The 16,244-nt window shown below is 41.9% G+C and overlaps 3 protein-coding genes across 5 annotated transcripts; 1 reads left to right on the forward strand and 2 right to left on the reverse strand.

Annotated features, from left to right (window-relative positions):
* Window positions 1–473: 473 nt before the first annotated feature.
* Window positions 474–9,590, reverse strand: LOC124210040 (unconventional myosin-Id-like). Of its 2 annotated transcripts, none has more exons than XM_046608330.1 (17): window positions 9,409–9,590; window positions 6,098–6,204; window positions 5,828–6,023; window positions 4,629–4,848; window positions 4,233–4,448; window positions 3,947–4,150; window positions 3,665–3,866; window positions 3,321–3,600; window positions 3,083–3,233; window positions 2,687–2,845; window positions 2,529–2,614; window positions 2,306–2,468; window positions 2,073–2,239; window positions 1,841–2,006; window positions 1,500–1,775; window positions 1,279–1,433; window positions 474–1,204 (listed from the first exon to the last, which is right to left on the reverse strand). In XM_046608330.1, exons 3-17 carry the CDS (start codon window positions 5,959–5,961, stop codon window positions 997–999), a joined length of 2,787 nt encoding a protein of 928 aa, XP_046464286.1. In that variant the 5' UTR covers window positions 5,962–6,023; window positions 6,098–6,204; window positions 9,409–9,590; the 3' UTR covers window positions 474–996. The 2 variants fall into 2 exon arrangements, with proteins under 2 accessions (XP_046464286.1, XP_046464285.1); XM_046608329.1 differs by lacking the exon at window positions 9,409–9,590 and adding an exon at window positions 7,256–8,596.
* A 91-nt stretch (window positions 9,591–9,681) lies between these two features.
* On the reverse strand, window positions 9,682–12,774 carry LOC124210041 (glycine--tRNA ligase-like). Its single transcript, XM_046608331.1, has 9 exons — window positions 12,391–12,774; window positions 11,942–12,288; window positions 11,493–11,871; window positions 11,262–11,429; window positions 10,963–11,205; window positions 10,450–10,899; window positions 10,273–10,366; window positions 10,017–10,204; window positions 9,682–9,944 (listed from the first exon to the last, which is right to left on the reverse strand). The coding sequence occupies exons 1-9, from the start codon at window positions 12,661–12,663 to the stop codon at window positions 9,837–9,839; spliced, it is 2,250 nt and encodes a 749-aa protein (XP_046464287.1). The 5' UTR covers window positions 12,664–12,774; the 3' UTR covers window positions 9,682–9,836.
* Window positions 12,775–13,479: 705 nt separating this feature from the next.
* LOC124210047 (XK-related protein 4-like) lies at window positions 13,480–15,507 on the forward strand. Of its 2 annotated transcripts, XM_046608342.1 has the most exons (6): window positions 13,488–14,087; window positions 14,147–14,367; window positions 14,432–14,587; window positions 14,651–14,692; window positions 14,758–14,886; window positions 14,958–15,507. In XM_046608342.1, exons 1-6 carry the CDS (start codon window positions 13,639–13,641, stop codon window positions 15,002–15,004), a joined length of 1,044 nt encoding a protein of 347 aa, XP_046464298.1. In that variant the 5' UTR covers window positions 13,488–13,638; the 3' UTR covers window positions 15,005–15,507. The 2 variants fall into 2 exon arrangements, with proteins under 2 accessions (XP_046464297.1, XP_046464298.1); XM_046608341.1 differs by having other exon boundaries at window positions 13,480–14,087; window positions 14,651–14,886.
* Window positions 15,508–16,244: the final 737 nt, after the last annotated feature.

The following is a 16,244-nucleotide window of genomic DNA, read 5'->3' on the forward strand; positions in this document are numbered from 1 at the left end:
CTGTAAAAAACAAATGGCGTCTCTCACGGAGACACTAACGCCACCTGGGGGCTGGAAAACATAATTTTAGCCGCCAAATCGCCGATACGAAATTTATTTAAAAAATTTACTCATCATACTATTTTTAAAGCACAACCTTACTGGCAAGTAAAATAAAATTACGTTAAAAGTAAAGCCAAAGCGATGAGAATTGTCATCCAGTGCACCTCCACAATTCATAGTCTAATTAGAGTAGGCAACGGTGCACTATTGCATCAACAAGCAAGGCGGCGACAATTTTGAATAATTTACAAAATTACGGGGGAGCGGGCAAGGTTACATAAATATGGAATGAAAGACGTCGTCTCTCTCGTCATCACGTCATCGCTATTTCGTTGATAACAAAAACTCCCGTTATCTCTGGTGTAAAATTAAACATATTAACAATTTCTTTTCAAATAAACCAGGCGTGACTGAATTTTTAAGAGATACTCAAAATTTCACAAGCAGTGTATTGAATAATAAAATCCCTTCAAAGACTGTTCCGAACCAATTGACTGCCTTGTTTATAACTGACTTCTTTTGTTAAGTGGAAAGGCAAACGTAATCAAGAATCTCGCATCCATACGAAGCCCCTTGATTACAGCTATATAATTCCAATAAGTTTTTTAAAGGCGACTTGAAAAATAAAATCGAATGTGATGTTTACATGAACACATTAACATTTTTGCTAAGCCATAAAAATCCAAGACAATTTTTACGAACCCGGATTTCCAGTATTTAGGCTATTGCCAGATGAAAACAAAGGTAAAGTACACAAATTTTTAAAAAATGGCACGTTATGATAACACCAATAACTTTGAATACACATAAGAAACTGTTAATATTGGCTCTGTATACCTCTTTTAATTAAGATTGGATGAATCATCGTCCATTTAGAGAGAAAAAAAAACATACATTATACAGCTAACCTCCCACAATGGTCCCACTAACACTTCCAAGCTCTCAGTGGCGGTTTCAGTGATAGCCGTTTTGACCATTGGTCGCAACTCCTTTGATAGAATTTGTAGGCGATTGATAGAGAATATCTGTTTTCGATTGCTTGACAAAATTGATGGCACTAATAGAAGCGTTGTTCGAATCAATATGGATAGTACGCGGCTTGCGACCAAGCATGCACTGGAATCGAGTACCAGTTTTCACCGACAAAGGCTTGCCGTTCAACCTGGAAACGAACGAATACATACAGCTGTTTAATCCACACAGGCACGACAATATCAACCAATAGGATTTTTTTACTTTTCGCATTGCTGCAGGAGAATTCCGACAGCTTCGCCGACTCTGCTACCTCCATTTCGATCATCCGGTTGCAGAGAAATGACCAGGTCATTGTTACTCCGCAAGTGAATGACGAGAAGGTGGTCATCCTCGGAACTGACGCTCAGCGCCGTGATCTAAATAACGAGACATGCATTAGATTGAAAGTAGCAAATTCAATTACAGCACTCTGCCATGTTTACCTCAACCAAGGGGGTTTTATTCTTGGGTTTGAAAGTCTTCCCGTCCAGTTTGTAGACAGAAGCTTCTGTGATGAGTATAGCTCGTTCACTCGACTTGAAGCGCTTATTGTACTTGCGTATCCGAGAAGCAAACAAGATTTGTTGGATCCTGTCTTTAGTTTTCAACGTGACCAGAGCCGTAGGGGCGTTCAGCTCATCCCTTACGTAATTTCCCTCCCACCGGCGATTCAGCCCGTAGCCGGAACGTTGCCCTTGCAATGCGTCAGCGGCGGCAATCTATCAAGTGATACGGGGTTGTTAAACGTTTTCTTTTTTAATTACAGAGCCATTTGCAAGTATACTTTAAGACGGAGTTGTGGCCAATCCTGATTAGGGATAGCTCGGATAACCATCCAAGCTCGCCAGCGATGAAAAGCAGCGTGAAACTTGTTAACCAATTTGGCGATAATTAGCGGTGACGACGGCCACTGCACTGATAAACCGTAGTCCCGCAACTGCTTCGCATTGCTGTCGTACCATAAAAGAGATTAATTAAGCGAAAATCCAATTATGTGAATCACGCCAGAATCCTACCGGAGAGGACTGATTAGGAGTTTGATGTATGCGCGCATTTTGTACCGACGATAAGCGCCGACAATCTTTTTGGCAGCCAAGATTTTCTTATAGCGACGACGACAAACGGATCCTCTCCATAATTTTTGAAGAAAAATGACTATTCCCGGAATGAGTCGAGCGCGAGCCTGTGAGTGGGGGAAAAAAATATTTTAAACAACATCCAATACATCAATTTCAACTCCAAAACTAACTTGTTCAAGCATGAAGAGGGTCTGTGGTGATCGAACAAAGATTTTCGTCTTGCCATAGACAACGTCCTCGTCGAAATTTTGCTGTTGGATTAGAATGCGGACTCCATCACGATCGGCTCCGCCACGGAAATTTGGCCAAGTATATTGGGAAACCATTTTGTATCTAAATAATTTAAAAAATAGTTACAATTTCTACTGAGTCAGAGATTTAAAGGTAGTTCACCTCCTCAAGAAACGATCGTAACTCTGCCTGTAAGCAAAACCAGCTCGGCGAACACGTACATTTTCAATCAACCCCAAATAACTGACCTGTAAAAAACACAAAACGACCGAATAAATTAAAATGTTAAACAATGTTTCCGAGTTGACTGTTGATATTACTTGGTGTCGCACACGTTCTTCATCGAAGAGCACAGGGGATTTTTGGTCGTTGGGTTTAATACATCGGACATAAAAAGGTTCTTTAGATGTCAGGTTCTTAACCAATGCAATCATCGAGTTTTTGAACAGCGTTCCAGCTGTCAGTGGCCTTTTGGTTGTCTAGGAAACAAAAAATAAATTTCTTTTTGAGACTACAACATTGTGAGATTTTCCGCTCCAGAGCAGAAAACCCAGGAGGAAACAACAGATGTCCTGTCAACATTTCGTTTTCTTTTCTTTTGAGAAAAAAAAACAGTCATTTAACAACAGCGAGGAGAATCGTTTGTCGCTTCAACCAAGCGGAGCGATTCCATTTGTTCTCTTTCCTGGAAAAAAAAAACCAAAACTTTAATTCACCTTGTGGATATCTTGGGCTCCTTCAGGCCACATATGACGAATGTTAGGGTCCTTGGAACTGTAGAGCAAACGCTTGAAATCTTGAAACAATGTATCCTTGTTTTTATCCAGGAATCCGCCAACGTCGTAGACTACATCGCCTGCGTAATGCCTAGAAATGCGGAATCGATATTGATTCAATAAAACTACAACAAATTGGCTTATATGTTGCCAATAAAAAGTCGACGAGTAGTAGTACCGAATGCGAAAATCGGAGCCGTGTCGCAATTCTTTATCCAGCGGGCTTAGCTTGCGACTAGTGTAATGCTTGTGCTGTGAAAGTTTCTGATCCAGCGCTTCCAATAACATTTGATCGGTAACGCGTCCGACATTCAAGCAAGCCTCGTCCATAATGGCGAGAATTCCTTTGTGCTGCTGCTCAACCAGATCGCAGATGATCTGATTGTTGAAATAGTCAATGTTTTGCCAGGCGATGCCCTCCCGCCGGTATTCTTCTTGCTCTTGTTTCAGCACCAATTCTAATGAGGAACAAAAGGCGATTAAAAAAACTGTTACTTTTCCACTTTTTCATTTGGGGGTTACCGATGAAAAGCTGCTGCAGTTTCTCGTTGCAGTAGTTGATGCAAAATTGCTCGAAACTGTTGATGTCGAAGATCTCGAAACCGTAAATATCGAGCACGCCAATAACCGTACCTGGTACGTTATAGCTTCTATCCGCCCTTTGTACTTCAATGGCGCTGTTAACTCGCTCCACAATCCACGAGAAAAGACGATCGTAGAGGGCCTGGGAAAGTTCAGTCACAAGAAATAAAAAGGAGTTCACTTCGTGATTACCTTGCGGCAAATCAAATGAAGGGCTAATACCTTGGCGAAGGCGTCTCTGCCGTAGATAGCCTCGGATGTCGTGTGACCTTTCTCCATCAATTCGCCGTTGGCGGCAATCACACGATGGCACAAGGCTCGGTTCAACTCATTGGGGTCGACGCAGAGCAAAGATGCCACGGTCGACAGCGTCGCAGAATTGGCCAGGCGGGTCTTGTCGCCCTCCGATTTGAATTCCGCATTTCCCTGTAGAGAACAAGAAAACAATCCACAATCGTCGTTAAAAAGCCATCGAAATCCAAATCAGATTGAATTTGTATTGTAGTACCAGATGCAGAACGGCCGCCACAATTTTCCAGATGGTATCCACTGATGGGCCGTCGAAATTCAAGGCGCGGAAAGCGGACGAAACGTTTTTGTAATCAGTCCGGTCGCTGATGGAATCCACTTTGGCCACGCCTCCTTGGCGCAAAAAGTGGTAAAATGTCGGGTCACGTTTCAGCTGCAACTTGGCCGCCTCACCATCCGGAGCTCCAAACAACAACTGTTCGCATACGGAAATCGGAAAGAGAGAGAAAAATGACGTGAGACCATTGAAAGAAAGCGACCGGAAGACAAGAAAAGGGAGGAGGGAAAGGAATTCGACTAATGAAGGACTACCACACGCTAATGGCACCCCATAACCGAGGCAATGATTATGCAAAACAAATGATAATGATGATACCTGATAGAATGAATGGAAGTTGCGCTCGCCCGCTTGCTGGACAATGACACGCGATTTCTCCAGCAGATAGTTGTTGATATGTCCGCCAATGGGATCGCCTTTGAAATCAAAGTGAATGTCCATGTACTTGCCGAACCTGGAAGAATTGTCGTTGCGATTCGTTTTGGCATTGCCGAACGTTTCCAGAATTGCGTTCGACTGAAGAAGAATGTTTTTCACTCTGCAAACGAATCAGAAAAATGTTTGTCATCATCATCTGATCATCATCATCATTGGTAATGACTCGACGAGAAAATCTCGGCGTGAATAGACGCCAGACGGGAAAAAGTTGGAGAGCTCGTTTTCAATTCCGCTCAAAGTCATCGGCCTTTTCAAACACCTAAAGGTTCAAAGAACAACGGGTGGGGGGGTCTCCAGTTGTTTTGGGGGAGGGTAACCAACGAAGCCAATAATGTAACCACTGTCACGTTCATGTTCTCACAACCACTGGCTAGTGAAAAATTCTAGTCTCAGGTATCCACGAGCTCTGTCGAATTTTCGCCAAACGTTTTTATGTGGTAGCCAAAACATAAAAAAATCGATTACTAAATCGCTCGTAAATAGATCTGGGCTCCCGCATACCTACAACCCCCATGAGCACTGATATATACCGTTAAGAAATAGTTGCTACTTTAAACCCCCCTAAGACATATTACTGTACTGCTGCAAGGCTAACCTGGGAAAAAGCTAAATAATCCGTCAGTTCGGCGTCTATTTTGAGATGGAAATTTGTGTTAGCACCCTAACTACTGACGTCACACGTGCCTGCGTTCGCGCTGGCAACAGCTGCGCGCTTGTTTATGAAAAAAAAAATGCAAACTATATAAAAGACTCTGACAAATTTATGTGCATAAGTTCACTTGAAAAGGTTTTTTTAATAAAAATACAATACGCCCGAGCTATAGAGCTACAGTAACCCGAATCCCGAGCTCAGCTAGAAGATTAGAGCCGCAGTCCAGGGACATTGAAGGACTTCATTGGATTAGTAGCTTAATAATCACGGAGATTTTTACAGGGCGTGAATACGTTGTGGACTATATAGGGCACCGCCTTTTTCCTATATAGTGGATCGATTGGGACTGTGCAGTGTGCACTGTCGACTTTTGTATGGTATGCATTCAGACAGCCCGAATGTACATAATAACGTCAAAGGTTCGTACCGTTCGATTTCTTGCTGGCCGCTAAGGTTTGTCACGGCTGCCAGGTAACGCATGATGATTTTGGAAGCCTCGGTTTTCCCGCTGCCCGATTCGCCGCTGATGACGATGCACGTATCTTTGCCATTTCTCTTCATCGTCTTGTAGGCTGCATCACCGATGGCGAATATGTGCGGCGGCCGCTCGAAAATTTCTCTTCCTGTTTAATAGAAACACAGAACGTGAATTGGCAAACATTTCTTGTGCAACATTGTTTCTGGGTCGGAATACAACCTTTGTATTGGCTGACATAATCCGGTCCGTAAATATTCAACGTTCTATACGGGTTGACTGAAACACACACTTCGCCAATGTAAGTGTAAAATTTCCCTCCATTGAATCTGAAATCATTATTTTAACACATGATTAGGACACTTGTGTGTTTAATGGACTTTGGAAGATTGGGCAACTTTGTAAAGATTGAAATAAAAACGAAAGGCATAAAATATGGCAGCTAGGTAGAAGGAGATTAGATAACGGTCTTGATTCACGGCCCAGAACGGCGTGACAGATGGCTGTTTCAAGTGGTCGTTTTTCATTGCAAAAGCAAAGGCAAACATTTCGAAAGAAGAAAGACAGACTATTGAGTAGACAACGTTTGATATACAACCGATCATTTCTTTCGTTGTTATTTGTCTAACTGATTCCCTCCCGGTTTATTTTTCGTTCGAATATCCCATGCAAATGACCACGACGCCATCTGCTCACGCTATAATTACCACATCGGAGCTGGAAATAGGCAATCACGCAAACGAGGGGGGTGAAACGAAACATCGAAACATGAACTAAAACAACTTATAATTTATCTGATAAGAGGGGAAAAACCAGTCTGTCCAATCTTTTTCCTCTTCAAATAATCAAAAAGAACAAATTTGCACCTAACCAACGCACGAAAAAGAAAGATAAGAATTAAAACACGCGCTGACATCATTTGTAAGTATTCTAAATGTTGTGGACAGACACGTAAACATTTTAAAAGTCAAAAGTTTCGCAGAAAAAGACCAATTTTAATTCCAAGGACTGGCGGTCGGTTATAATCTTACGAGGGGTCACGTCTGGTTTTTCTGGGTAAGGATTTTCGCTTTCTTTTCTAAGGTTCCGAAAATCCCTAGGATTTGTCATTTTTTAAAACACTATCTGCCGATGTCTGCCGAAAAAAAAATTAATAATAAAAAGTTAGTACTAAAATTTACTTTTCCTATATGACTTTTACCCAAAAACAACCCGCGACTAATTTACGACATCAAAACATTGCCCTCCCGGCTAGCTGCAATTGTCGTTCGCCCCCGCTGAGAGACTCCTCCAGCGAAAGAGTCTCACGTCAAAAGAATCACTATAAGCTATTTGTGTGTGAGCATCTGCCATTGTAAAAATAAAGTCTGAAAATATCACCTGATTCGCAGATTGTGGATGAAACTGTCGGGAGAAATTTCGTCGAGCAGAACAAAGTCTCCTCGACCGATCTCTTCGTGATTCATCATGGTGTGAGCACAAACAGCCTCCCCCCACGCAGACTCACGCACACAATAAAAAAAAAAACACACACAACCTTTAACAGGCGGCTTTCTCTCGTCCCTTTCTTTTTCTTCGTCGAGTCTCTCTGTGTGTATCTTCACTCAGTCATGTAGTAGATCGCGGTTCGCCAAACACCGGCCACGAGAATGAAGGGAGAGAACAATAACTAGAGACTTTCACGTCGTCGTTCACAATGATGAATGTACGTGTGTGCACGAAAAGAGCTTTCGCTTGTCCACACAGGTATGTGTATCAGGTGTTGTTGTTTCTTTCTTCCAAAAGGAAATGAGAAGATAAGAAACACTAGTGGAAAATATGTTTGTGTGTTGTGGTGGTGGTGGTGGGAAACAGCCACGAACAACAACACGACCAGTTCGTGCAGAAGCCAGCAGCCGACTGACTGTGGCACACGACACGCTGAACCAAACCCGGGGTCCGGGAGGAGTATTTTTTGTTCGTTCCCACTGCGGGGCAAGAAACGTCAAACTTGAATATATTTCGGTCGGTTATTCAAAAACTCGGAACCCAACGAAAGCTGTCACACACACACACTCAAACATACACACACACAATTCCGGTTGCATTAGTCACCATACTCCCACTTGGTTTGTTGTCCTACTAAGATACTGTATGAAAGTGAACCAAAATGGCAGAGCTTTTTACGAAATTAAATATTCAATGGGCCCTACCCCCAAAAACAACTTTTTTTCATTGTTTTTTGTTGTATATACCTGTCGTGTACTGTGTAGTATACTATCTATACGTGTGGGAATTTTGGTGAGCGGCGATGTTGCCGAACAGGATGATTTCAGGTGAGGCTGAAAGGGAGAACCTGGAAGGAAACAGGTTTAGGCAACCAAATTGAAAATTGTCGCTGTAAAAAGGTAAACGAGTTCCAGTTGCCGAAACAATTTCGTCTCGTGCGAAGGTGATGGCTTAAACCCAAAAACGAGTGTGTCTGTGTGTGTGTGTCGAGGCTCATATAGCTCTAGGCGGATGAAAACCTTAAATTCCACTTGCACTTCAACCGAATAGAAAAACTGGGAAGCACCCCACAGTCGTCTAGCGCTGGCTAATATGCTCATGGTCTCGCCTTTTTTTATTTTGTAATATCGTCACCATACTTGTCATCGTCTTTTTCATAATTCCTAAGACTATATGTACCAGCAATCCTCATCTATTTACATATGTCTTCCGGACTGTGGAAAATGGACAACGCGATTTGCAGTTTACGTTTCATCCCTTTTTTCTTTCTCTCTCTTTCTCCGGTTTTTCGCCTTAAGATATACAAACACAGGCATTTTGGCAACTCAAGTGTTTCTCTTTTTATCTTCGTGCCCGTGTTTGGTTCTCCCCTATCGCGCATTTGCGGCAGCAGCAGCGGCGGCGGCGGCCACACCTTTTCTCGCCGACTCTACTTCCTCCGCTAGGGCGTCTGTGTTTCGTTTGTTTTGTTTCCGTTATTTACTACGGCTGACGTCACACACGGGGGATAACACAAAATTCAAAAGATTTTAATCTTATTACAGGTCCTAGCAGATTAAATTGATGTCACGAAACGAGGCGTACGGCACATCGCATGCTCTTTGCCCCGACAATAGACCCTTCCGCTCCGGAAGATGGATTCCCTTATTTCTCTAGTCGGTTAATAAAAAAACAAACAATTTTTCAACCAAAACGATCGATGACGCAGCACGACAATTTAAAAGGATTGGATTAAACTAGAGGCCAAGTGAAAAACGGTTAGCTGATGGCAAGCCATCAAAAGTCATGTCATGACGTAAAAAAATTAACGAGCCGGAAGTATTACCGCTAGCCCAAAATGATGCAAACTCGACATTTTTTAAAGCATGGCTTTTTTCTGTGATAAAAACAAGCAATCTCTCCCCGTTCGAAGAACCCCTCCCTCACTGCATTCCGGCCGCAGGTTTCCGTCCGCTTACTAAGTCTTCATATAATCGGCAGTAGATCGTAACGAACGATGTGTCAGCGGGAGAGAGAGAGAGACTTTCTAAAATATCGATACTCACTTTATAACACTCTAGGTGGCAGCAGCGTTCGGCACTTCCTTGCAGGGAAACCTGGCGATTCTCCCCCTTTTCTGGTTAAATATCCGACACGGATATTTGCATCTGAATAGACTATATGGAGAGAATTCTACAGGGGCCGCATCCGGCCGTGGGCGATACAACAGAAAATAGGGAAGATGTTGCGTGAAATAAAAGAGCAGCGAGTTCTGTTTCATAACCGGTGTGAGAAATATAAAAAAAAAAGTAAAAATAAGAAAAACGAAAAATTTGACATTGGAGTAACCAGACAAGATTTACTTTCAGAAAGCCACTGGGGTGTGTAGTAGTACCCGACACCAATGCTATTATACGTCGTGCGCAAAAAAGTTGTTTTGCTCGAGGCGTTCGCCTCACCCAATTGCAGAAGAATTCACAGTTTCTGGGCCTATTTATGTCTTGGTTTCTTGTTGTTCGAATTTCGGGTACTTGGCTTCAACGTCCGTCCATGTCATCTTGTCGTAGGAAAGATCCCTTACAACGCCAGCAATCTCTTTCAACTGTGGACGAAATGGTAATTTTTTTAGTTAAACAAGAGACTTTCTTTCGTCTGGAATGACGTCAGAGCTTACCGGAATACGAACTTGACCCATCGAGTCACGTTCACGCAGAGTGGCAGTGTGGGGCTCTTTCAGAGAATCGAAATCGATGGTAATTCCAAATGGGATGGCGATTTCATCAGTTCGAGCGTATCGGCGACCGATAGATCCGCTTGAATCGTCAACGCGGTTCGACACGTCAAGGGCAGTGAGATCACGCGCTAAAAGGAAAGAAAAAGAGAAAGCATATGAAACACTGAAGTTCCCAGTTGCCAAGAAAACAACTTACACAGTTGGCGGATGTATGGAACAAAATCCGCATTGTTACTTAATGGAAGCACCGAGCACTTCAATGGAGCGATAACCGGAGGTAGAGAGAAATACTAAGGAAATCACCCGCGCAAAAAAGAATAAATATTAGAAATATTCTGAAATGACGACATCCATCCGGTGGTTTTGTACTAACCGTGCGTTGGCCACCGTCACTTCTCACTCTGAAGTTATGCTCAAAGATCGAGTACATAATCCGACCGATACCGAACGATGGTTCAATGACATTCGGCACATATTCTTCTACGTAAATAGTTTTTTGGTAACGCTTGACTTCCAACATGTCGGGTGTCAGGACGTAGGAATTGGCACCGATCTCAAGAACATATTTTCCGTTGTTTTTCAAAGATTCTTCCACTTCAGCGACAGTTGAAGGTTCCAGCTTCGAGAGCGCTTCCATAATTTCTTTGGCTTCCTTCTTGAACGATTTGCCAACAATGCCTTTGTTGGCTACAGCCTCAACGACGTCGATAGTCTTGGGCTCGCGCAACTTCCTTTCAGCAACAAGACGGACCCCGGTGGATTTGGTGTGCTGGGACAAGTCGTAGGCAGATCGATCGGCACAGCCGACACATTCAACCCATCCCTTGATATAATTCAAAATGTAACGTCAATATTGTTCAAGTTAAATCATAGACAAAGAGCTTACATAGGAAGTGAGACATTCAGCATCCCAACAATCGCAGGCGTAGTGAGCCATTTCGTTGTTCATATGCTGACGGAATCGAAGTTTCCTGGGATCTACTCCGACTTTGACCATGTATTGTTGGATACGAGCCATGAAATATGCCAAAGTTTCATTGGCAATGATTTTGTCATCCACTGCCTTGCCGATGGTGACAATTTCAGCTGCTTTGCCATCCATTTGGTTGCAGGCGGAATACAAGAGTACCTGTGCAATAAAGTTGGATTATTTCACAAGCTAGTATAATCAATTCGGTAACTTACTTGAACATCTCGAACTTCACTAAATTTAGGATGAGACTTGTCCGTTGGATCGCAGAAATGTTCAATTTCTGCCATCGTAAACTCACGAACGCGGATCAACCCCGAACGAGGAGAAATTTCATTGCGGAAGCTATTGCCAATTTGAGCTGCTGCGAAGGGCAGTTTTTCCTTAAGAAATGTGTTTGTTTGTTAACAGAACAATGGGCTAAAAGTTTCAAAATAAATTATTACTTGATTGAATTCCAACAATCGCTTGAAGTTAACAAAGATTCCTTGTGCTGTTTCAGGCCGCAAAAAGCCTTTAACTAGGCCAGTGGGGCCAATGTAAGTGCTGAACATCAAGTTGAATTCCATAGGATCGCTGAGTTCGTTGTTGGTTAAGGGTGCTTTCATCTCAAATTTTCGGAGAATGACACGCATTTCTTCCTTGTTCATTCCATCGAGCTTAACGACAATGTCTTCACATTCCAATTTGACTTCAGAAGTTGTTTTCTTATCAGATTTGACCTTTTCTAGATGGGCTTTGATCAAATGGTCCAGGCGGAAACATTCACCATTTTTCTCATCCTTTACCATTAAATCAGCAAAACGATCAACATGGCCAGAAGCCCTAAGATCAGACATGAGAAATTGAGTATGTAACAAAAGAGATTTTTTGCCATAAAAAACAGGTTACTCACTTTAACACAGGTTCAGGAGTAAGGATTGAACAATCAACTTCCAACATTTGTTCTTCCAAGATGAAAAAATTCCTCCAGGTACTGAGCATATTGGCTTTCATGGCACAGCCCATTGGACCAAAATCAAATTGGCCAGTGATACCTCCATAGATGGCAAAGGACTGGTCAAAGAAGAATCTTCTCTTTAGCAAGTCTTCCATTTTAGCTCGGTCAAAAGAAGCCTCCACAGGAGCCAACTCCAACTCCTTATCTTCAAGAATCTTCTTCCGAGCCTTCAGTTCGGCAACAGCTTTCTTCAAATCAAGCTCAGGAGCACCTGATTCTTTTAGTTGACGGACAATATCTCCCTAAAAAGAGGAAACAAATCAGGTCACACTTTGTTCAAGTTGACTTGTCACTAGCAGGTAGTACTATAACGAACAATAATCATCATCATACAAACCAAATACCTGCTCTTTGACAGAAGCACGGAAAGGTGCCAAAACTTCTTCAATCTTAGGATCAGCCATTATGTTAATAAACTGAATCTTTAATTTCTGCTTATCCTTATGCCTTTTCGAACCCCAAGCGGGTGCCTGTTTTTGATATCTTAAAGAAGAAAGAACGTGAAGCTTTCTCGAAAAAAGGAAAGGTTTAATCTTGGTCGTGCAAGATTGAGTGCCAAGGAACTTTCTACTAAAGACTAGGGAGGCTACAGTCTTAACAACAAAAGGAAATTTCATCAGCAATTTTGAGGTACGGAACGTGGCACCGGCCAAGAACCAGCCCGTTATTTTCGTCTGCCAATGTTGCACGATTAATCAAATGTCTCCTATCAGATAAAGCGCTCCTAGCGGATATTTTCAAAATTTCGAAAATGAAAACGGAATTGAAGGTCCTCCTTTTTTATGATGAGCAAAATGATATGTCGTTGTAGAGAAGATGGCGGTGGACGCAACATCGTATAACAAACTTAAATGTAATTGGGGTAAAAAAATCGTGGCTTCTTATTTTGGAAAATAACAAAAGGGAAGGTATTTTAGAGTGGTATCCAACCTGGGTACCACGCTTTTACTTTATTGAGTATTGACTGCGCACTGGACCACTTTTCACTGTCGACTACACCAAAATAATGCGATAACGTGAATTGTCTCCTAGAGACGAACGCAAATGATATGTAGTCCTAATAATAATAAATCGCGGTTCGACTTTCGGTCTAGTAGGCTCCCCAGTGTCTACTCTACGATCCTTCGATTTTGTTAAACCATTAACATCACGTTAATGCACAGAATACACAAAAGACGGAAATACACAGAGGACGGAATGACATGATTACATCATTTTTTTTTGTCACAGAACAGTTGACGGACGGACGTGTATTCAACATTAATACTAAAAGTATAAATCTGATTGAGATCATTCGTTCAATAAGGAGAAGTACCGGTTCATTACCGAACGATGAAAATATTCCAAGAAGAAAAAGTTCAAATTTTGTTTGTTTTCAGCGCCCCTAGCGGATTATTATGACATTCACTATCATTCTACTGTCTGCTCATCTATTGCCCTCTTCCGCCTCTTTTCATATCTGTCAAAGTCGGGTAGTCGTCAGACGGCGCTACGTTTTCAAATTATTATAGCAGGTGTGTGTGTGTGGCTGTGTGCTAAGCCAACGGCTCGTGTTTATAAATCAAACCTAAATTAGTTTCACGAGCCCAAATATGGAATCTACCGCCAATACAGTTTCATCGCCGAGTAAACTGTTACCAAGGGCGTGTCATGAACGTGTGTCGGCTGAAAACGAAAAAGACAAGTGTCAAGAGAAGTCGCTGGTCGAAACGAGTCACTTTGAGTTCGACGAAGTGGATGGCTTGCGAGGAAAAGCAAATTTCAACTGGCTCGATGTAGTCTGCATCGTTGTTTCCATATTCAGTTACATGGCTGATCTTATCACTGACGGATTTATGGCTGCCACATATTTCAATTTGGGGCACCATTGGTATTTTGGGTTTACATTGGCTTTCGTGGCCATACCTGCTCTCACCATGTCTGGTTTGAGTACAAAGTGGTACATTAAAGATCAGAACAACCAAAACTTTCCTCCAGTGTCTACATGTACCTGGGTGTTTCGCATATTCTGCCTAATATTTTTTCTTTCTCCAGTTGCAAGGTATTTTGTGTAGTAACATGCATTTAAGCCATGAAATACATCACAATTTCTTTTTTTAGATATGTTGACACCCTTCGCTATGGACTTCAAAGTAGACGAGCCAAAAAGAGGAAGGAATACAACAAAATGGGCCAGTGTTATGCTAGAATGGCCTATGAAGATGCTGATGCCACATTCCTAAGACTGTTTGAATGTTTCATGGAATCTGCTCCACAGCTAGTGTTACAGTTGTACATTATGGCAAAAAACACTTTCAGTTTTGGAACTGATCCAATAGCTGGTAATTATTGTCATTTCGATTCTATATCATCACAAATTCTGAACTAATAATATGGTATTTACAGTGACTTTCCAAGCTGCCTCTGTTGTCACTTCTGTCGTCAGCTTGGCGTGGGCATTGACGACTTACAACAGATCACTGCGCTTTGCCCAAGTAGACAAGGAAAACATTCATTTGCTGGGAACTTGCGTTCTCTTCTTAGCTCATCTTTTTGGGATAGGTGAGGCATAGGAAGCTAGCTCAATTTCCCTTAAATTGAATAACGTTGAATTTGTTATTATAGTTGCTCGAGTCATTGCACTGACTGTCTTTGCTTCCGAATACGGTTGGTTTATTTGGCCTGTCTGTCTTGGCCACTGGATCCTAATGGCTATATGGCTTTGGTTGCAGGCAACAGCCGCGTGCTCCACCCGCACAGAAGAATTCTTCTTTTGCCTTATTTTAGCCATCATCCATGTCTTCACATTCTTCAACGTCAAACCCGATCGAACACGTTTCCGATATGCTTTCTATTACGCTGTAAGTTGTATTTAAAAATTTAACCATAAATAACATTACATTTGTTTTGCCTTATTTTATTTTTGTTTTAGGTTTGTTTCTTCGAGAACACCATTCTTATGGTGCTGTGGTGGATTAAGGTAGCTGATATAGCCCCACCTCGTCCTTGGTTTCACTTCCCGGCCCTGTTCGGCCAGATAGGATCCTTTGTACTGAGTATCGCTCTACTTGCATTTTACTACAAGTGTCTTCATCCGAACCTGTTGCTGCCCAATGTCGGCATATGCAACAAGGATGGAGCAACCTTGTGCTTAAGCGATACTCACCCTCCTATCATCAATGGTGTTCCTTCCCCTCGTACTAGTCCGGCTCGACTCGGCAGACTCGACATCATTCAACGCGAAGATGTCCATCCTGAAATGTAGAATCTCTATTTCTGTCCTCCACTTCGAAAAGATCTGGATTGATCTTATTTCCGATAACTTGACTAACGTTTTGTACATACTCGTCAGCTTCAATCAGGGAATAACTTGACTTGCGCATTTGCACTTTTTTGTGGTTTGCTCTTTCGTGATACCCTCGCACTTACTGCTGCTAAGCACAATTTCCTATGGTAAGAATACACCGTATTTTGCACAGCTACCGTGTTTGTATTAAAAATACCTTTGATAAGCATATCTTCATCCTTCATGGATATAAATCGTTCGATTGTGAAATCAAGATACCCTCGTAACAAAGCTTCTGTTTATTACATTGTGAGTATTATCATTTCTTTGAACGACGTGAACGTAAATTTAAAAAAAAAAACCAAAAACAAATTTATGTTAACATGTATTTTAATTAACTTTTGTTCATTGTCTCGGACCAGGGATGTTTAATTGAGAATTCGATTCTTATGGGCTTTTGGGACTATCGTTGCTGCTTGAAGACGGGTGTCTGTCTTCCATGGTTCTACACGGATTAGATCGGACACTAACTGTCGTTCCCTTTTAGTGTTATTCCATTTGAATTTTTTTTATAATAGAAATTTTTGATTTTACGGAATGGGGACCATTTGTTGCAAAAGCTAGATTCCATACATAACGAAAACGATTCCCACAACATTGCCATTTTTCGATGTAGAATAAATGAATATAATTTTTTTTAACTTAACAAGTTAATTTTTTGTGTGTAATTGTTACATCCATGGCAGAATTGTGTGTATGAATATGTTGTGCGGATGGGCAGGAAGCAGGAGGAAAGGGGTGGGTTATTTTCTTTGGCATCGATGGCAATAAGGGAGGGTTCGATCAAAATCTTTTTTGATCCCTTCTCCAGTTCTCCCGCTTTTTCATTTCGTTGTCTATTCTTCACCGCAGAACAGTTTAGTTGACTCGTGG

This window comes from Daphnia pulex, chromosome 12 (assembly GCF_021134715.1).
Source record: "Daphnia pulex isolate KAP4 chromosome 12, ASM2113471v1".
Classification (NCBI taxonomy): Eukaryota; Metazoa; Arthropoda; class Branchiopoda; order Diplostraca; family Daphniidae; genus Daphnia; species Daphnia pulex.